This window comes from Aquila chrysaetos, chromosome 2, assembly GCF_900496995.4.
Source record: "Aquila chrysaetos chrysaetos chromosome 2, bAquChr1.4, whole genome shotgun sequence".
Classification (NCBI taxonomy): domain Eukaryota; kingdom Metazoa; phylum Chordata; class Aves; order Accipitriformes; family Accipitridae; genus Aquila; species Aquila chrysaetos.
The window spans coordinates 70,416,400-70,438,733 of NC_044005.1; the positions used below are offsets into that span (position 1 = coordinate 70,416,400).

Consider the following 22,334-nt stretch of genomic DNA (forward strand, 5'->3'; position numbering starts at 1 on the left):
TTCAGTCACAATTAAATTGCTTTATTGATATCAACTCCTCTTTAATCAGTACTTCAGTTTCATTTTAATTCCAGCGATGATTACAACAAAAATAAGACATGCTTTTAGTGCAGAAATGTTTAATTGAATGATCTTGGACATGATGCAGCCAACAGCCAGCTAGACTGGACAAAGAGAACTGAGAAGGCTGTAATGCACATCAGCTTGTAAGAAACAACAACACAGCATGTATTGCTATCACTGGGATCCCAACACTCCATCTTAAAAACAGCAAAGCAAGAAGTTAAGCAGTTCATGCAGGAGGAAATAAAAAGCCACATATGCTAAGGAAGTTCATAAACTAGCTTGTTAACCCAGTAGAACTTAATGAATTGTAATTGTGTCTGAGAACTGGCAAAGCAGGGTTAATTTAAATTGACAAACCTTGGACCAAATTTCAGTTGGATTTAGTATCCAACTTACTATCCTGGACATACCTACAGCTCAGAGTCCAACCCTAATCTGTTTCATGCATTCATCTGTCAAAATTGATCCTCCAGGAAAGCAAGGATCCTGGTGCAAGTAAGGACCATCCTGTAACCTGGAATACTTATGGTCATGCTCAACTCTTCAAATAACTGGCTTATAACACAAAACAAACCCCTACAATTGTGCCTCTAGTTCTTACACAAACAGATAAACAGTTACTTCCTTTTTCCAAAGACACTGAGCATTTAATGTATCAACAGATAGTCTGTGTCCTATTACTACAAGGACAGAGGCTGAAGTATCAGAAATCCTAAAAACTGCCAAATTATGTTGTCTACACTGTCTAGGTGACATACAAACAGAAGCAAGCCTAGTCACACTTTTTGCCTTCTAAGACGGGAAAGTCTCAATAGAATTCTTAAATAGCAGCTGGAGGTCTGTGTTAAAGAGTGCACAGAAATGCAGAGGCAGTGCACAGTTAAATCAAGATTAGGAACCTCTTTTTTTCCAAAATTAGAAATTGAATATAGAAATTAATAAAATACAAATCCCAATTACAGAGAGTTCCAATTCTAGAGTTTACCATTTAGAGACTGGTGCTGTTAAAAACAAGGTTTCTGAAATTATCCTGAGTATTCTGACTTCCTGGGGAATACAGTTTGCCTGATTTCTTTTCAGAGGCTTACTATAATACCTATGCTTAGAAAATGTTAACCAGTAAGCTGCTTTTTCCACTCAGTCTGTCCATTGACTGAACAATTTGTATCTGAACAAAAGAAATAAAGAAAAGCAAATTAAAAAAAATTCCTAACTTGTTTGGAAACACAGAACACTACCTAGATAAAATCTGCAACATTAACACCTCTGGGAAGCAAAATAACAAGGATTAAACAGACTAACCACACAACACACAGAAAGGACAACTGGCAAGACTTAACAGATCTGCTGCTTAGGATATGGGAACAAAGAGGTTTGAGAAGCCAGTTACTGCACAAGCAATCCTCAGTGCAAGCTTCTCAAAGCTTACTACAGGGGTATGCACACAACCAGTTTAAGGTCACCTTCATTTACCGCTTCACAGTACCACACTTGAATCTTTATGAAGATTTCCCCTGGTTTAGCTAAGTTTATACACGTTCTTCAGATCCGTTTAGCTAGTGCAACACCTTGTGTGGACACTTGTATTGCCCTAGAGTAGAACTTAAAAAAGATGCACTTGCATTTTCTCTGCAGTGGTTTAAATGTGTTGAACATTTAGTTGCTCTCCGATTTTTTTGATCAACGACTTCTCCACGACACCTCCAAAATTTATGAGGAGGAAGGTCAGTGCATTTCAGGACAATCAACCTTTACAGATCACATTTCCATACAAGCCGTTCTCTTCCATTGCTAGAAGCTACTATTGTCAAAACCAGGCATGCTTCCAAACATACACCCTTCTCTCCAGTGAAACCAGCTCAGGTTTTAAGCCTCTATCTTGTCCCAAGAAAAAGTGACTGGTCAGAGAGAAATGCTTCATAGATCAGATTCCGCCTGTGATCACCGAGTGAACAGCACTCATTTTAGAACAAAAATTTGCATGTAAATGCTGTATTTCCCCTGTAAGGAATATTACTTTAGCAATACATAGAAAATCACTGACAAGGGATCTAAACACTATCATTTATTCAACATTGCAACTTAAAGACAACATATTTGAGATCTCTCTCTGAAATTCATCACCATATTGAATACAGCAAACATTACAGCTAGATGAAATTGCACATTTTTTGAAAGCAATGATACTATTTGCTTCTCCTAAAGTCTGAAAAGAAAAATCAACATTTCTTCAGCTATGCGTTTATCCAGCCCCTTCTGGGATTTAAATGGAGCATCTCCATTAAGTCAATCCTACTGAGAGAGGTTTAATAAAGTTTAGTGTGATGCACACGCTCCTATGCCAATGCTAGATTCTTTGTTAGGTTCTACTGGATTTATTTGCTCCTCTTCTTTTAGCTTCACCTGTCTGAAGTCTTCCCTGACTTCTTCTAGCAGACCTGGCTTGAAAATGACATCCAGTGCTGTCATTGCCAGAGCTTTCGCTGTGCGCAAAGCATAGAACTGAGCATTCTGTGACCCTGGAGGAAAAAAGTAAAGAGAAATTTCAGGTTAGATTACTAGTATTAGATACAATCCACTAGCTCACCACATAAGGCATATTCTATAAAATAAGATCTTCAAGTTTCAATTGCAAGAAGTTTCTTAAAAATCTACTTGCATGAAGTACACCTATTTTCTGATGCCTCAAAACAAATTTTCACATGCAAGTACTTAACTTTCTGCTACTGATGTAAACAACTAAGACTGAAAACAGGGAAATGAGTGTTCACATTTTCCTTTTTAGAAAATGCAGAGTTCTATACCATTATCTCTATCACATTTCCAGAGTATTGTGCTTTAGGAGTAAAAACTGCTTTTATCTTTTGGCTCACGTTTAGAAACTCTTCTGAATATGCCTCTAGGGATAAACCTAATTTCTTCTGTCTAGATGATATACCAAGTCAGGCTTTTTAGTATGGGGAGTGGTCATCCTTCCCATATACATTTAACTTTAAACACAAAAACAGAAATTCTACATTTTGTCAGCTTTTTTCTGCAACTCTACAATTGACTAAGTTAATTGTTTCAGGGTCTATATTCAGCTGAGGTCCCGTCATGCTTGAAGAAAGCAACTCCATTTCTCTAGGGGTATTCACATGCAGCCACTTTCAGATATAGTACTTACACTTTCATACATTTACTACACAGTAGCTTTGAATACCATAAAAGCATGTGAAAGCTTTAATCCTCTGTAATTTGAAATATTTATAATTTCTAGCTTTGCTGTAGTGAAGAGTCAGCAACCAGTCCATACAATGCATAAGGGTTCCAAATATAAACCTCTAAACCTTTTCACTTCCACTCACCTGCAGCTTCTGTGTACTGCTCAGTATGATTCAATGCATCAGAGCCAATATAAAAATAAGGATGAAGCCCAGGGACTACAAATGTAACATTTCCAAAGTCCGTGGAACCTAGAAGCAGCATAGAAATTTTCTTAATGAACAAGTGTTGAAGAGTTTTGAATGCTGTAAGAAAACGTATGATAGATATTATCTCCAGCCCTTATCTAAAAGGGAGGATCCTTTGCCCCAAGTACTAAAATAAAAGCATTTCTAATGAGTCATTGTCCATACAAAAATCTCCCATCACTGAGATGTTTTCCCTAACTAGCCATCCTCAGATGCTGCTCTCCAGTGCGCTTCTGATCAATAATCAGTTACTGGACTGCAAGGAAGATGTACCAGCATGTTGCTATTCCATTTACTGTTAATTTTTTATCAAGCATCTCCTGATAGTAAGCTGTTAATTCACAAACAATGAAAGCTGCAAACCTTGGAATTTCAGGCAGTTCAGCTATTTTCCTGCTACAGCCCTTAGAACCAGGCCCAACAATTCCTGCTTTTCACCAGTATGCAAATATTCAGCATTAGGTAGGGGACTGTGAAGTAGGAACAATCTACCTTTAAACAAAAACAAATTGAGGACAACTATTTTTTCCTGTGCTTTTTGAATATTCTCAGTTATGGAAACCTTAACAGCACAAGCACTCTTGAAATAACAAGATCATAACTAAACTCCAGACAAAACGCTAGCGCTTCGTAGATGTAAAAAAATTCTTGATAGCAATGCTGCAGATTTTAATGATTCTTTTATGCCTGACTAGCACTTTCAGTATGTTAGCTTGTGATAGTACCTATCTCACAGTACTGCCTTATCTATTTAATGATACCATCCAGAAGTAGTAGATCCTTCAGAGTAAATTATCCAAGAGTCTGCAACTACTTCCCAAGTGCCTTTTTTTTACCCAAACAAGCAATCCACTCAGTATTTGTTAAAATGACATTTAGAAGCTGAAGAAATCAACATACTAGTTGTTGTGAAATTCAGATACCAGAGGAAGCATTGTTTCGTAGAGGGGAAAATTAGGGATGACCAACTAGGATCTCAGCTAACTTTTTTGAGGCCAATCAGAGCTGCAAGAATTTTTTTCTTTAGCAATGGCATATAAAATGACTGTTCCAAAGATTTAAAATTATTTTTAACACATTGGGTAGCCTCCATATCATGACACTTTATGGAGAGAAGATATTGCTAATGCCTTAAGACTTAGTATTGAAATGACTGAAGCATACAGATTTTACTTGGAAGCATATAGTTATTAAAAGCAAGTCCACAGAGCCTACACTATATGATCAAAGAGGACAAGACTAGCTTGCTATTTGCTCTGCTTACAAACAGAAGCAGCAAGGCTTGTCCAAAACCGATCTTTTCCCTTAAGTTCAGTATACATTTGAAGAAAATCCAACTCTTGGCACAGCAACAAGTTATCTTAATTTTCTGTAGTCTACACTATTGATCCATTCTTTGGTCAGTCTGGAAAGACAAACCAGAAGTCTAGAAGTTCTGCCTACTCCAGACTAAACCAGGAGTTCTAGACTTGCCTTACTAAGTCCTAATACACAAACTGCAGGAAAGACTGTGTTGGCCTTTTTCCCTGCTCTCACTCAGCAAATGAAGCATTAGAAATTCCAGTGCATCCCACCTCTCGGTCATGTAATTCCACTTAAATTTATATCCATATCCAATCTACTACCAGTTCACAAGTTATTTTTGCTGAATGTAAGGGATGTAAACTTTGTATTTTCTAGTAAAATGGAGAGCTTACCAAGTCAAAAACCAGGCAGCTTTTAATAAAAATGTGACAGTCAAATCTTCCCCTTTATCAGAAAAAATGTTACATCCTTTAGTGGTAAAAACCTAGCGGCATGTTTAAAACATCAGGTGTTCCAATGGTTCCCATACAAACATCTGGGGGGATGCTTGCTAGAGATGTACAGATTGGGATTCCTTCTAGAACCATAAATAATTGTGCAGTTATCAATGCAATATACAGACTTGTGCACCATCTGCAACAGAAAGGTATTGGGAGCTCCAGCCTCTCAAAAATGTATCCTCAAGCTAATACTGAAGCCTCTCCAAGTCACTGAACATGTAATGGAAGTCAGTACTACCACAAACATGAATGGAGGGGAAAATGCAAAAGATTCCAGGAAGCATTTATACACAGCCTCAAGCTTCAAAAGTGCTGTTTTCAAAACATAGTAGCTCCTTCCCAAGATCATCTATATCAGTTTTGTGCACAGGAAGTCAATGAACCCCATGAATGCTAAATATATCCGAGTAAGTTATCACAAGCGTGGGTGCCTCAACTAAGGCATGCTAAACTAAGCCATCTGCTTTGGGAGGTTCTCAATATCCTGTAGTAGAGTTACCCTACCACCAGGAGAAACAGGTCATGGCACCTGGTCAAAGCTAACTCAGATTCACATTATTTCACATCATCCTGGCCATGTGCCAAATGAGTGGAGTGTGCACAAGGCACACACAAGGTACTGTGATTTAGACTAAAGAAACTCTTTGTAACGCTTAGCTGCCTAAAGCGATACCTGTAAGCAGACCGATACTAATACCCATGTAGAGGTGGCAGCGAGTATGCTCATCTGTTAACGACTTTTCTGCTGCACAGACATGGAGAAGCAACTGAGCTATCTTCCTTCCCTTTCAACAGAAGAAACTGATATCCTAAAAGAAAACATTGAAAACCACATGAAAACTAAACAGAAATAGAGGTCTTGAAAAAGATGAGACAAAACACTCAACCCCCCGAAAAAAAAGGGTAGCATACAAAATTCCACTCCTATGTCTCTGGAGGCTGTGCTTTGTTAGCACTCCTGAATCCCCACTGCAAAAACTCAGAGTAGAAGCTGTGGAAAGAAAATTCAGTAAAGCCTACTGCAGTGTGAGATAAAAACCACAATTGCTCAAGCATATTTTGACATTTGACAAGCAATTTAAGGACAGGACAGGCATATGGGGAATATCAATTTAAGCAAGGTAATGGTTAACATTTAGGATATCATGTAACTTACATATGAAAGCACTATTACAATTAGGTGTCTGTACTAAGTTCATCTGAAGCCCTCTGAAACAGCAAGATCACCAGTATTCATGATCTTCACCCTTAATACAATGGTTTAAAGGAAGCAACTAGCAGAGCTCCAGAAAGTTTCACAGTAAACATTCTAAGTAAGGTTCCTCAGCCCCTTTTTTAGGCTAAATGAGCCAAGTAGTAAATCTTACGTGTACCACACTGAAGAAAAAAAGGAATCTGCCTTTAGTTATAATTTGTTTTTACACCCAAGACAACAAACCAGTTGAAGAAAATAAGCTACTGTTGCCTTAATTTGGAAGGGAAGTAAGAAATAGAGAAAAACAACCAGAATACCATTAGATATGCTGTCTCCCCCATCCAAAAAAAAAAAAAACCAACTTTGGAGAAGTCTGGCCCCAAACACCAAGATCTCAACTGTCCAAAGATAGTCTGCAGTTAATACAGAGATTAGTACCGCAATCAAACTAATTAGAATAACAACTTCTGAGAACAATCTTTTCCTACTAACCAAAGAGAAAAACCTTTAACATGAGTGGAGTAAAAACATTTCTATATACAGTTATGATCAGTAGTGAAGGCTATAAAATATCAGCAGCAGTTAAGACTTGAACAGAGCTCTTGTAGGAAGATTCTGAAAAAAAACCAACTGTTAAGGGTTATGAGAAACCCACCAAAGCATTCAAGAAGTCATATTCCTATTACTATAGCTCTGAGACACCAAGAAAGTGAAATAGTTTGAGACATAGTCAAGACCCAGAAGTGAACATCTACTTGAACTGCACCCTTTGGAAAACTAATCTGTTGAACTCATGAACTAAAATTAGAGGTAAAGAATTACCTGTTAATGGAAGAGGTTTTAAATTATGGTTACCAAGATGCTTAAACTCCCACTTAAAAATCTCTTAAAAAACTGCCTAAAATATTAGTTAGATGCTAGTAAATTTGATTATATGTAAGCTTGGAAAATATTATTAAACAAGGTTCCTAAAAACTACATCTCGTCTCCATTCATAGCAAACCAGGATTCTGTATTTCAAAGCAACAGAATGAGTCGCAATTTATTACACACCCTCATGTTCTCAGTAAGATTCTTAGCTTTTCATCCTTCCAACCCTCCACCCAAACTGCTTCTTTCTTGAAATATTTTCAGAAATATTATCAGAAAATTATTACTGCTCTTCATATGTGTTGGGAAAATTTCTCAGATTCTACAACAAATACAGAAACACAGGCCAGAGGTACAATCCTTTTACAGAGCTTCAACTTTGTAATTTGGCTTTTTCTTCTGACCAAACTATGTTTAACCTAGCTCTATTATGTCATTTTATACACTTTAGAGTTGATCAACTTAAGCTTAAGTCATAACAAAAAACCCAGATGGAGTTACCTGACAAGCCATTCAAGATACAGTCTTCTGATATAAATTCTATTCCAAGCTTCTTTCCATTCTCCTTGTAAACTTTCTGCAGGCTCTTATTTGGAAGCACATTGTAGTAATCATTTTCACCACCTTTTATTTCCACCTAAACAAAAAAACCCCAAATAATTAGAAATTTTTCTCCAACTTAAGCCAGTTTAACATAAAGAATTTAAAGACCAGAAAAAATAAGTACATATCCATACTTCAAGCCCATGTCAAAAGAGACGTAAGTGCTAAGTTTCTTTCAAAAATACAACATTCTGCCAAATATTACTCTTGATCAGAACACAGCTGATGTTGTGTCAAGCTTGCACCAGGCAGCCAAATTCCAGAAGCATAGATTTCACAGATAGCATCTCCAAAAATAGGAAACAAACATTTCCGGTAACACCATCTAATGATTTCCACTGCAGGTACTATTAAAACTACACAGAAATCAATTTAGGCTTTCACCAAATTCTATTTTACTATTGTTTAGAACCATTCATGAAATGACTTCACACAGGCAAGAAGTTTGAAAACAAATGTAAAAAACATACCAATGTCAAATTTCAAAAGAGATCTTAACTTTCATTCTGCGTAAAGTGCACTTTCTAAAATCCTTTTCCAGCAAGAGTGGAGGGGCCATACTACAAAAACAGCATCTAATGCCTCAAATAGACCTTAAAACTCACTAGCTCATTCATATACACTATACCTATTTGTTCTGATGAGCATAGAGATTCTTTTCATAGCTGTATTAATCATAAACTTGTAACTACAGAGCAAATAGAACCACCTATCATAGCAATACAGTGCAAGGTAATCATATTGCTTGAACATGCTACAGGAGACACTTCCATTTACTAAAAGAAAAAAAGTAAGAATGCTAACTGAGAAGTCACTCAATTTTTCACATTTGGTTGCTACATGAGCCTGCTGTTTAATGGGGCAAAGGATCTAGTGACAAAGAACATGGAAAGAAAGACAAAAAACTCAATACCTGTTTTGCCTGTTCCTACTGGTAAGGTTTGCCATCAAGCCTCCCAGGTCTCTGAGCCTAGTAGCACCGTCTGTAGGGGAGGAGCATCACCCACAGCAAAAAAAAAAATAGATTATGGGGCTCTTGAAATTGTATGTACATGGGACCAGGATGCTGAGTAAGAGAGAAGCAGCAATGCAATCAGTGATCTATCATTTTTTAAATGTCACTGAAATAGAGGGATGCTCCAGCTCACTGAAAAAGAGCTAAAGGTCACATCCACCTTGAAGGGCTAAGAGGAGGATCTTAGAAATTACAGACTGGTCAGACTGTCCTATCCTCAAGCTCCCAGAGGGATTACAGAGCAAATAAATCCTCCTAAGACCCATGTCCAGGCACATGAATCACAAGGCGATTCTGAACATCCAGCATATATTCATAGAAAAGCAGACAGTGCATGACCAAGCTTAGCTTTTCATGATGACCACTCTGGCTCAGAGGACACAGAAGACATGCAAGATCAAAGTGTTATGATCAGTGGCACAAAAATCCAAATTGCTGCCTGTTACTTGCAGCATTCCTCTGCAATCAATACTGGTGCCATTACTGTTTTAATATCTTTATTATTGATGCAGACAACTTCTGTGAGACCACATCTGGTGTATTGTGTTCAGTTTTGTGCTCCTCAAATCAAGACTGGAGCTAGTCCAGGGCAAGGCCACCAAGATTAGGGTGCTGGAGAACATGATATACAAGGAAAGGCTGAAAAAAGTTGATTTGTTGAGCCTTCAGAAAAAAAGGTTAGGGGGAAATCTTATTGCTGTCTACAGTGTCCTAGTTTCAGCTGGTATAGAGTTAACTGTCTTCCTAGTAGCTGGTAGGGTGCTATGTCTTGAGTTCAGTATGAGAAGAATGTTGATAACACACTGATGTTTTCAGTTGCTGCTAAGTAGTGTTTAGACTAATGTCAAGGATTTTTCAGCTTCTCACGCCCAGCCAGCGAGAAAGCTGGAGGAGCACAAGAAGTTGGCACAGGACACAGCCAGAGCAGCTGACCCAAACTGGCCAAGGGGGTATTCCATACCATGGGACATCCCATCTAGTATAGGAACTGGGAAGTGGGGGCAGGGAATTGCCACTGGGGGACTAGCTGGGTGCCGGCCAGCAGGTGATGAGCAATTGCACTGCGCATCATTTGTACATTCCAATCCTTTCATTATTGCTGTTGTCATTTTATTAGTGTTATTATCATTATTAGTTTCTTCTTTTCTGTTCTATTAAACTGTTCTTATTTCAACCCGTGGGTTTTGCTTCTTTTTTCCCGATTTTCTCCCCCATCCCACTGGGTGGGGGGGAGTGAGTGAGCGGCTGCGTGGTGCTTAGTTGCTGGCTGGGGTTAAACCACGACAACAGTCATCAGATGGGGAGGGGACAAAGACAACAGAACCAGACTTCTCAGAGATGCCCAGTGATATGACGAGAGGCAACAAAGAAAATTCCTATTAGATACAACAGAATCACAGAATGGTTGAAGTTGGAATGCACCTCTGGAGGTCATCTTCTCTAACTCCCCTGCTCAAGCATGGTCACCTAGAGCTGATTGCCCAGGACCGTATCAAGGCAGCTTTTGAGTATCTCCAAGGATGTACACACTACAATCTCTCCAGGCAACCTGTTCCAGTGCTCAGTCATCAGAGTATAAACATCAGGAAAAGACTTGCTCACCAGGAGGTGGGTAGAGCACTTGTTGAGAAAGGTTGTAGAGTTTCACCCTTGGAGATACTCAGAAATCCACATGGCCCTGAGCAATCTGCTCTAACTTGTCCTGCTCTGAACAGAGGGTTAGACTAGATGACCTCTGGAGGTCTCTCCCAACCTAGATTCTTCTATGATTCTGTGGCATTCTATTTATAAACCAAAGCTTTCTTTCAAGACACAAAGCAACAGAATAGCAAACAGTATCATAAAAATTTAGATTTATTTCAGCTAAACCCCATGCAGACAAATGTAAGCCTCGATTTCCTGTTCTGGCCTACCTTATCTCCAGCGTAACTGAAACACATGACCATGAATACATTCTTACTTTGCATCCTGTGGCCAGTGCTGCAGATCTGAAGCAGTTCTCAACCTTCTCTGTCAGAACAGAAAGATCTTTCATTGAAGGGGCACGCAAGTAAAACTCTAGTTCAGTGTAAGAAGGAATGATGTTAGGTTTCACACCACCATTTTTTATTACACCTGCAGAAAGGGAAAAGTCATGTTATCAGTGTTAAATACAACTGCTTGATCTTCAGCCCTGTCACGAAACTCCTTGCTCAAGAACTAAATATGTAAGCAAAAAACAACAAAACATCAGCTGAGCATGAAATACAAAGAATGTAAAAAATACAGTATGCGGACAAAGTTTCTTCATCACAGATTAAGTGGAAAGTGTACGTGTTTTTCAGCACAATTTCATTGCATTCTTTGGTTAGACATCTGTTATAAACCTAAAGGCAAGCCAAACTAGCATTTGTAATTAATCCCCTGAAATTCAATGCATCAGAGTCGTAAAGCAATCTGGCTGCCATTGAAAGAAAAAAATTTCATTATAAAGGCTACCTTGGATTCCAGCTTTTAAAGGTTTCCTCAACTACAATGTCTCCAACTTATTTTGCCAGCTTGGAGAGAAATTAAGTTGCATTTCTCAGCAATACTGGAGTAATGTATGTGTCGCAGTGCACAGAAAGCTCATTAGATTCCTCATGCTAGATCTTTAGAAATATTGGAATGTATAATATATGTATTTTATTCAAGAGGAAAGTTTGAGTTGAAAGTGTTCCCTCAAGGAAATGTGTGACAACTCCATAGTTTTCAGTTATGCCATCAGAGGCCATAATTGACCATAAAGGACCACAATATTTAGATATTTCAACAATAAAACATTGTAGACCTCAATTCTACGTTAGACTTCAATGCATTAACAGCTAGTTGCTTTCAACAGGCTGTTTGCTGCCCTAGCCTCCTACCCTCAATTTATGTACATGGAATAAGATTTGTTTTCTTTAGAACCTGAGAAACTATCTACCTTAAATGGAAATACTGCACAAAGTCACTGATGCGTGTCACTGAAGCCTGAAAAGACAGCACTATCAGGATGAAAATGGGCAACAAATCTTTACTTTTGGTGCAGAAAACCTATTAAGACTATGAACTCCCCCTCAAGTAAGACCTTTCCAGTCTCGAATACAGTCAAAGTAAACAAAGTGCTGAATTAAACCACTATCAATACTAGTCCATAACAAAAGGAACAGCTCAGATGAGAGGGACAGACATGACAGGAAAGGAACCAGCAAGTAAGTAAGCATGCAAATTTGCATGACACATACCATAACACACTTGCTCAAAACAAGTAGCCTAATGAGTAAACAACTTTCACTTGTCTTGTCCAGCACATTTGTAAATGGAATTGGATAGAGTCTAACAGTACATCTACACTTAAATTTCAAAGCAACTGCAATATGGACTGGACAGCAGCTCTAGCTTAAAAGTAGGCTGCCTGCATACTACTAGTAGCACCCAGTTTGCCCTTCTAGATGGAACCTTTTTTTTTTTTTTTTTTACAACCTGTTTTAATACAACTTTTTAAACAGAAAAAAAAAAATCTACATTCCTATTTTTCAAGGGGGCAACATTTACTCCACTCATAAGCAGGGAAGAAAGGTAACTTAGCAAATATCAGACAAACTCAAACCAACAATACTTAAGTACATAAAACATTGCTTCAAAATTCTAGACTTCAAGTAATGAAAATTATTTTAGTTTTTGTTAGTGGGTTAACACTAAGATTTTTAGTATCACTTAAGTCAGCCACTGCTGTTACTGCAAGTGTGCAACACAAGATCTCCACTACACTGCTGTAAAGAAAACATTCCTAAAATTAAATCTCATTCTGGCTGCTTATACTTTCCCAAAAGTATTCTAAATATCTGCGGTTTGAAAACCACATTTATGACAGCAATTGTATCAATATAGTAATTTAAGTTTTGCTGTGGTTCAGGAAGTATTACCTCTAGGAGGCTTGTTCGGCTACTTAGGGTTTTTTTTGCCTACATTACCCATGTAGCCTTTAGAAACTATGAAGAAAGCAGTATTTAGGGGTTTAGGCTTATATTAAATAGAAGACTTGTGCACCTCCAACCTTAAACCTGCAACACATGGGTTTCAGACACCAAAACTCTTAAGCGCCTTGTGTCCTACAGAGCAATAGAATAGAGAGGCTATGCCCGCTGTCTGAAATTCATTTGGGTATGCCGCACAGCAGAATTGCAAACATCTTCATCTACCATCACAAGGGTTAGAGCTTCCAGACTCCATCCAGATATGCTGGAGAGAAATACACATATGTATTATACAGCACCAGCAGCCAAGATGTATAATGACTAGCTCAGAACTTCTGAAAGTGTTTTAAGCTCGTAACAAGTATTCCAAATACGCAGTTCTACATTCAGAAGTCCGGAAGAAATGGCAGTTTCTTAATTTCAACTTGGAAAAAGTTGTGTTGCATGTAATAAGGGAAACCTGGGTTTATAGCTAAAGGGCAGCTTCCATCTCAACTTCTGAAACTTTCTCATTGTACAAAAAGAAACACATGATTTTGAAGGAATACAAGTCAAGCTTAATGGTTAACATGTCTTACTGCAAAATGACCTTTTTACTCCAAGGTCTATGAGATATTAAATACTAGAATCCAGTAAACATCTAGTTGATTGGGCTACTAACCAGAACTACAGGCTTCTGCCATCATTTTTTTTTTTTTGTACTTCAGCAAATAAGCTTCAGTCACTCTAGACCACCTTCCAACAAAGGCTAATTAATGAAATGCCTACTACAAAAATTATGCAGTAAGTAATACTTCATTTTTCAGAAGCATTTAATCTTACACCTTTGCAAAAACACATATGTTAACTTTAAGGAATTCAAGGCCATGTATCAAAATAAGCTTACCACTTTTTTCTCTGAACTGCAAGTGCAAAGACTTAACATTTGTATAGCCTCTACCGAGGTACCAGTGTCCTCTTTTGAATCTGACTTATAAGCCTATTTTCAGCAGTTAGTTCTGGACACTGACATGACTTTAAAGATTACAGACAAACTATTTAAATGAAATGGTGCCATTTCATAATATTTGAAGTGACTATACTAATTTAGTGCAATAATACAATACTTTAAATTGTGGGATTTTGTAAGTTAGTATTTCAGCAGACTAAACTCCTACTTGCTGGACATTAAATTTAATGAAGATCTCACCATGAACTCTCCAGGTCGGTTTCATTTGCTGTCTTAAAACAGACAGATTGTTGTATGCAAGAACAGCAGCATCTAATGCATTAACTCCTTCCCAAGGATAAGCAGCAGCATGAGAAGCTTTTCCATAGTATTTCACAGTCACACTAGGAAATAAAAGGCATTACTTGTTTGTTTTTCATTCACTAAAAAACCCTCTAAAATAGAAAGTTCCTTTTGTTCACACAAATATTTGTTATTTAAGTTTTGTGCAGCAGAACACCAACAATTTACCTGGCACTACACTGTAGCAAAGTTGAACTATCTTTGAATGCAAGAACATGCTGAAAGATTCCTAGAAAACCAATGAAATAGAACGATACCAAGAGCCAGACAGGCAAAAGAGTTAGTGGTAATATACCACTATAGAGCCTTTTCCTGAGAAGTACAGGCTTCACATACTAATTAAATTTCTCCAACAATTTTTTTATACTACCTGACTGTTCTGAGACTTAAAGTTACCAACATTCTTCTCAGAGGGTAACAAACCCTTTTCTCTGATTCAAAATTAGAAGTTGATTGTCCTAATTCTTGTCAAACTTAAATAAAATGTGTACATATATATGACAGCAAAAGCACATTAATAAGATCACATACAACCCATGTCTAAATAACAAAAGTCAAGTTTACAAGTGTAGTAAAGGCATAGCCTAGTATAAAATACACATTACTATGCTACAGCAGGGATGTTCTTTCCCTGCACACCTCAAAAATGCTGGTAGAAAGGCTTGCCAACAAGGAAGAAATCTAGCACCAAGGTTATCCTCCAACTTTGTAGAAGTCATAAAATACTGCACCTAAACACATCCGGTAAGAATTCATACTTTGCTTCATCTGAGGGCCATTTATATTAGCCTTACAAAATAATTTAATATTTCAAATTATATGAAAACTCTTTACACAAGAGGCAAATACTGACAACAACAGAAGGTATTACTATTTATCAAATACACAAATATCAGTTTTTTACCAATAGGAGAGATTTTAACTAAATCTGTTTGTACTCAATACCCAGTCCTTTACAGAAACTCCATCTTCAAGCTCAAAGAGCTCCTCCCGCCCCGAGATGCACAACCTGTCTCTCACCCAGCTAGGACCACCTGAACTTGCTTGTGCCTCCATCTTGCACAAATGCCAGCTTAGCCACTTATCCTGAACTGACCACTCATGCTCTGAACCACATCACAGCTCTAAGTTAATACCAGAACTTAAATACTGGATAGCCAAGAGGGACACAATGGAGTGTACTGTTGCAGCAGAAAACGTCTCCTGCTACTTACTGCCTGCAATCCAAATTAAGTATGTCCTCTTCCATCCCCCCTCATCCTCCAAGACAACAATACATCCCATACTGTAAAGTATGAGTTTTACTTAAAATTCATTATCATTATGAAATCAAGATAACAAAACTTATCTATTAACATCCCAAGTATTAGACTGCAACCCCTCATATCAACTCACAAAGAAGTCAGGACGGATCCCTGGATATTCTCCAAAAAATGGAGAGAAGGCAAAGTAAAGCAGAAAGTCACATTGCAATAATTTTTTTCCCCAAGAAACACATGCTTCTTACTAAAATGTTCTTTCAGCATTCCTTTTCCTGTATTTCTATTGCTACACAAATGTCACATACTTTAGGAAAAAAACCCAACGGATTTTGGTGAATAACAACACCCTAAGCCAGTTTAAGAATATCAGCAGAAGAATGTGGATCCTGTTTGACCAACATTAAATAGGCTGATTAAGTGAAGGATAAGTGAATAAGAATCAGCAAATTTCAGCAGGTATTCACCACATTTATCCCAGTATGTTAATTTTACTTTAGGCACAAGCCAGCTTTCAGAGGTTGCAGATACAGTAATACTAGCAACTTCGTGATCACCAGTCCCTAAATTCCTTGGAAACAACCAAAGATCAATTACAAATTATCAAAATGGTCTTTGTACCTTTGGAATCTCATAATTACATAAATCATGACAAACTCAGTATTTCGAGTTTTTGGAGGTAGTAAGTTGTTTCACTCGGTACTTCAGTTCCATGCCTCCTCCACATTCAAGGTTTGAAGGCTGTTTAGGACTTGCATCCTACAGCAAACCATCACCTCTGAAGGGAGACTTCAAAATCTTACCGTATCAAATTCAAAAAACTATTGCAAGAGTTGAAATGAACAGAAAGACAAAACTATCAATGAAAATTGCATCTTGAAGATTATAAATATAGTCTGAAGGTACAGCAACCATAAAATTTAGCAGTAACAGAAGCGAATTATCCACCAGGAACAGCAGTGGCAAAAGCACAATGGCCAATAAAATCAAGCACATAGGAGCTGGAAGGTAGCACAACCATGCTGAAAACAGCTCTCAGTACATCAAGTCAGAAATGGTTGGAAAACCAGTTATTTAAAGACTACAGAATTTAGTCAGAGACAGCCAAACGTAGTACTTTGAAAAAGCTGTTGCACTGGAGGGATGTTACTAGCAGAATCTCTGCCAGGTAAGACCTTGGGATCAAGAATCATTAGTAACTGTGACACAAAAATGTATAACAAAACCTGCTGATAGACTACTGCTGGAACACTATGAGAACAGAAGACATTTATAATATCAAAGGAAGAACAGCATGGCCTTGCAGACTGGCAGAGAAAGAACAAACTGAAGCTCAAAAATGTTTTAAAAGATCACATACTTACAGACTAAGCATTTGTCTAAGAGTTGACTGCTTGGAAATGACTGAAGAGGAAGCCCCAAACATGCCAGCTGGCTCCAAAATGGTAAGGAGATACTATGGTCCCAGCATCAGCTAAGTAAGGTCTAAGGAAATTCCACCTCATGTACTGTGTACAAATCTGGTTATGCACATCCGGCACAGAGTACTTCAAGACAAGTCAAGTGACTCCAAGTACAAAAGAACACGTGCTGTCACTGAACAGTAGGGCTAATCAAAAGAAGACAAAGCATGATTTCCAAAGAGTTATATGGCTAGCTGGCAAAAAAAAGAGCTGAGCAAGAGTATGACTGCTGTCTGTACTTATATATAGGAAGTATATATGGAGGAAGGAAAGCCAAGAACTACTCTGAATCAAAAAAAAAAGCTGATGTGAGAGTTAACAGATATAAAACGGCCATAATTAAATTTAGGCTGGAAGTTAATAAGGATCCAAACGGCAGTCAGGCTCAGCTGGCTGGCTCTTTCAAAAGCGGGAGAGAAAACCTGAAACATGTTCAAAACTGATTAAAATAAAATGTGCGCAGAGGACTGCATGACCAGGTGCCCAGGGAAGCAAGGACCCACGATCCATGAGACTCCCCCCAGTTGCATTTTAAATTTTTTTTTTTTTTAACAGACAGGATAGTCACGTGTATGTTCAAGAAGAAACACCTCGAAAGATCAGAAGAAAGAATGGATTTTGGGGACGCACGCGAGATTATCTCAGAGCAGTCAGGGATCTTTAACAGTGGGCTGAACACTGCGCTTCGGAAGAACGGCTCGGTGTCCCCAACACTGACCCGGCTCCTTCGCTGGCCGCACACACTTCGCCTGAAGGGCAGCTGCAAGGCCCCCGGCCCTGAGATCAGCCCCTTGCAAAGCAGCTCCCCTAGCCGGGGAGGGGAGAAAAGGCTCACAGCGAGCCGGCCCTTTCCACCTGACCCCGCTCACTCACTCGTGCTCGGCCACATCGGGCAGGTAAGCCGCGTTTTCTTGCGAGGGGTGCGCCATGAAAACCACATCCAGTCCATCGAACGCTCCGGCGTTTATCAGGTCTATTTTGCCTCCTCCTTGCTCCTCCGCAGGCGTCCCCAGCACCGTGACCTGCAGCACAAACGCGGAGGGTCAGGGGCCCAGGGGCCCACCGTGCCCGGGCCGCGGCCCCCGGCCCCGGAAGGGCTCTCACCTGGACGGCGACGGGCGCCGGCTGCGGCAGGCTCTCCAGGGCGGCCTTCAGCCCCAGGGCGGCGGCGGCCCCCACCTCGGCGATCAGGTTGTGCCCGCAGGCGTGCCCGATGCCGGGCAAAGCGTCGTACTCGCAGAGGAAGGCGACGCGGAGCGGCCGCGGGCCCGGGCCCCGAGGGGCGGCCGTGCCCCACTCGGCGCGGAAGGCCGTGCCCAGCGCGTAGCGCGGCTGCACGGCCCAGGCGGCGCCCGGCAGCTCCCGGCTGGAGAAGAACCGGGTCATGGTGTCGTGCGCCTGGTGCTCCTCGTAGGCCAGCTCGGGCCGGCTCCAGATGTCGCGGCTCAGCGCGCCCAGCCGCGCCGCGTTCAGCTCCACGCTCTCGCACGCCCGCTGCTTCAGCGTCTCCAGCGCCGGCAGCGCGGGGCCGCCCTGCGGCGGCGGCGGCTCCTGCGGCCTCATGAGGCTGCGGCGCGGCGGACCCGGAAGCGCCCGACCGACCGCCGCCGTCTGAGGCGGCCGCCGCCGCCGCCGCCCCCTTTTATGGCCTCCCCGGCGCCGCGGGGCACGCTGGGAGACGTAGTTCGTCCTCCCGGCGCCCCGCCAGACCCACCGGCCCGGCGCGCCCCGCCGGCAGGATTCCGCCGGCCGCCGAGATGGCGGCGCTGAGCCCGCCGGCGGTGCCGCTCCGTGCTTCTCGGCGCCGCGTCGGGCTGCTGACCGAACGGGCGCCGGGGACGCGCGTGTAGCTCCCGTCAAAGCAAGCCGGTGTCGGCCTGCGCCGTTCCCCGGAGAGCGCGGCCGAGCCGTAACTCTGCGGGGCCTGGAAATTACCGCCCCGTTCTCTCCAGCCTCCCCTTCATTTCTTCAGCTAGAAGTCCTGGACTCTGTTGTCTCCTTTCCGTCTCTTCGGCATCTCTGAACGCCGGGCCCGCGAGAGCCGCCGCGCGGCGTGGCCGGCCGGGCGGCGTGGCCGGCCGGGCGGCGGGACCTCCAGGCGCTGCCCGCCGCGGCGGTCACGCCGCCTCCGCCACCCGCGGGGCACGTGCCATGCCCGGCCGCGCGCCCGCGGCAGCGGGGCAGCGCGGGTGCTTCGCTCGCGCGCGGCGAAGCCGACGCCGTCCGCGGCGCCGCCCGCGAAGCGCGTGGGCCAAGCCGCTGCGCCGTCGCGGCGCAGAAAGCTGAGCGCTCTCGGGGCGGCCCGGGCTTGCCGCCCGCGTGCCGCGTGGCAGGCGGGCACGCGGCGCTGTCCGCAAACGTCCAAGCGGGGACCGTCTGCGGCTTTGCTGACTTTTCGTAATGAGATCCTTATGATCAGATGCGTGGGTCTGGGGTTGGGGTTTTTTCTGAAGCTGTTGCGCAACGCGGCGTTTGTTCAAAGTCGCGTGCGCACCTATCGCTGACGATGGTTTATCGGAACTTGGAACGGGAGTGATGTGCTCATCGGGAGTTTTCAGGTACAAGCCAGAGAGCAGGGACCTTGCCCATCTAACCAAACCATATCTGACGAAAGCTGAAGTCAACAGAAACAAAATGACAAATTCTGCTGGTTTTCCCACACTCATTTAATTACCGGAAATGCACTTTTTGTTAATTCTAATCATGGTTTATCTGCTGTACCCTTTCTCGCAATTTTTCTGTCACCTGGAGAGGTGCTTTGGTGTGCTGAACTGTAGGTTTCCCCTCTCCAGAGAAGATGGGGGAGGTCCTTTTCCTACTGACACCCAAACCCTACAGGACTCTCGGTCACTCCAAGCAGAGTTCAGCCTCCCATGCCTTATATTTGTCACGAGCTATTTTTACTCTTGTAACCCGCTCTGGCAAGTATTGTGGTCGTGGTCGGTTCTTTCCCTCCACCCCCAAGTCCTTCCAAGTGGAATAAAGCCGTCCACCCAAAAATGTGTGCTGAACTTTCAACTGCCCTATGGATACATGTACTTAGTGTTTGTCAGCAGCTGAGGGGGCACATACGCAGCAAAGGGGCCACGTAATTCAGGTCTGTTTGCCAAGGGATTTCTAGGACTGGAAGCCATTTGAAGCAGGCAGGGTGTGCCTGAGGACAGTGTCAGCGTGCTTTAGGAACAGCTACTCTAGGCATCCATCAAACCCAACCACTTTTGCACTCGTGGAAAGAGCTGGCTCCCACTTTTAAGTTTTAGTGAGGAGGGGAAAAAACCCCCACACATTTTTTCTTCCTGAGTACCTGGTTCCTCAAGGCACTACTGTTCACTATATAGTTTCGTATTTCTTCAACAAAAACACAGGGTCCTGCTCAGCCTGCTGTACCTTTTGCACAGATTCATGCCGCACGCTGTATAGCTTTATATACCTGATCAATAGTTTTGCACCCAAAAGTGGGTGCTTGCAGTATTTTTAAAATCTGTAAGCTGGAAAAATAAATACTCCATGATATGACATCTAAGTGGCGTGCACATGATTCTTCAGGAGGATTGAATCTACTGCATAGACCTCATCCATTTGCTCTAACAAAGCGAGAGCAATGTTGCAGGTCATGGTTTTCTGAGGAGGAGTACCATGGGGGGAGCCCTGCATTAGGTTTCATAGATATTTGCTGACAGTGGGGAAAAGGTGGGAGTCAGATGGGAACTCTTGGGCTCCATTTCAGTGCAGAAGAGGAGTATCCTCCACAGAGCACAAATTCTTTTGCCCCTCCTTCCCCAGCCGTCACCTCCTTCCACTAATGCCCTCCCAGTCTGTCTTTGCCCCATCCCTGGGTGCTTGCTACAGCCCCACTTACGACATCCAGCCAGTTCTAGCCTTCACTCCTCAGCATCACCCAGAAAGTGCTACTTTGCCCCTCTAGGCTCCAAGTCAGTGTTTGCAGTCCCATTCTCCTCACCTAATGGATCCTAATTCTGTCCTGCTCCCTCCTCCTAGCTGTATTCCCTGCCTCCACTAGGCACCAGTCTCCTCCTCTCAGCCCTTTCAGTCCTTGCTGAAGACAATCCCAGTTTGTTGCCCAGCCAGCCCAGGTCACCTCTCCATTTGTTTCCTGTCCCAGTCTCCCTAAACCCTATTTTCTTTACAGCTTTCAAAGTCTGCTCTTCTATTTTTCCTCCTTGCTCCTACCTCTCCTGTACTTTTTGTGCAGTCCCTATCTACATCTGATGCAGAGAATGCCCCACGTGACGCATCACACAGCCTGGGATTTGAGAATTGAAAACGAGGGGCTTTTTGGCCGAGTTAAGTTTTCTGCCAGACCACTGAAATGGCTTTGCATGGGGTCAGATGAGAGCAGTCAGCGCAGTGTGCTGCAGGGGACGTGCCAACGCATGGCCAAAGTGACTGTGACATGAAAGGCGAAGGCAAAGCCAAAGCGGCCAGCGCACTGGCTGGTTCTAGTCTAGGACTGGCTTAGGCTGCTTTGGCATTACAGCTGAGGATGTCGAGCCTTGGAGCCACAGCTGAGCCTGAGCTAACGGGCACAGAAATGGCGAGGCTTGGCCACGGAGCAAATTGCACTGTGGCAGCTGCCTCCAAACAAACCGATTGCTCGTTTGAAGGGCTGAGGAAGGAGCAGGGAGTGCACAGGAATGCAGGCATCTGAAAGTGAGACAAACTTAGCTCTGGCTCATCCAGGGAAAATTTACCACTCATGGGGAGTGGCTAAATTACTTTTAGGGATTAGGTTATCTGCTCGCAGCTTGCGGTTTTCTTTTCCAATGGAGATATCTAAGATAATCGGAGGGTTGAATTATTCATGTGACCACAGTCTTAATCGCTTGAAATTGACCTTTAGGATATACTTAAAATCCTCTTTGTCTGCCATGAGGACTTGTGAAGCATGCACCAGCAAGATATCCAATAATTTTAAAAAATTAACCATGGCAGGATTTATGCCAGCTTGACAGTTCCAACTTGCATGTTTGAAAACTGATAATATGTATCATAATTAGTGTTAACAACAGTTAATATAATAATGGTTATGTTATTTTGGTATGTTCCACTTCGCAATCCCAGATAATTTGCACGCTCCATGTACAACAATTTTCTATTGTTAGTATTGTATATCTATTTGTGCTAGGTCCCAATTTTCCATCTGTATACAATGGATCTTTCCGAACCACAATATTTTGTGTTGGTTCACAATTATATTGGGCATCTTGACATCACAGCAATTAACTGAAGAGACACGTCAAGGGGCCTGGGTATCCTTTAAAGTAGGGAAACCACAGCACTACCGGAAAACTCTTCTCCCTCCGCAAGGAGCACAGCA

General features: G+C 42.0%; 1 protein-coding gene across 2 annotated transcripts; it reads right to left on the reverse strand.

The window, feature by feature from the left end:
• PM20D2 (peptidase M20 domain containing 2) lies at nucleotides 1-18,847 on the reverse strand. 2 transcript variants are annotated; one of them, XM_030039911.2, is made up of 7 exons: nucleotides 18,101-18,617; nucleotides 17,870-18,018; nucleotides 14,173-14,315; nucleotides 10,967-11,121; nucleotides 7,890-8,025; nucleotides 3,414-3,521; nucleotides 1-2,585 (listed from the first exon to the last, which is right to left on the reverse strand). In XM_030039911.2, exons 1-7 carry the CDS (start codon nucleotides 18,557-18,559, stop codon nucleotides 2,383-2,385), a joined length of 1,353 nt encoding a protein of 450 aa, XP_029895771.1. In that variant the 5' UTR covers nucleotides 18,560-18,617; the 3' UTR covers nucleotides 1-2,382. The 2 variants fall into 2 exon arrangements, 1 of the variants encoding a protein (XP_029895771.1); XR_003927012.1 differs by lacking the exon at nucleotides 1-2,585 and adding an exon at nucleotides 5,997-6,132 and having other exon boundaries at nucleotides 18,101-18,847.
• Between the last annotated feature and the right edge of the window lie 3,487 nt (nucleotides 18,848-22,334).

Excerpts from the sequence above, each read along its gene's own strand:
- PM20D2 (XM_030039911.2), bottom strand. The coding sequence starts at position 18,559 with ATGAGGCCGCAGGAGCCGCCGCCGCCGCAGGGCGGCCCCGCGCTGCCG. Across the intron at positions 18,019-18,100 it reads CGGCGCCCGTCGCCGTCCAG|GTCACGGTGCTGGGGACGCC; the intron begins GTGAGAGCCCTT and ends TTTGTGCTGCAG. Across the intron at positions 2,586-3,413 it reads GCAGTACACAGAAGCTGCAG|GGTCACAGAATGCTCAGTTC; the intron begins GTGAGTGGAAGT and ends TTTTTCCTCCAG.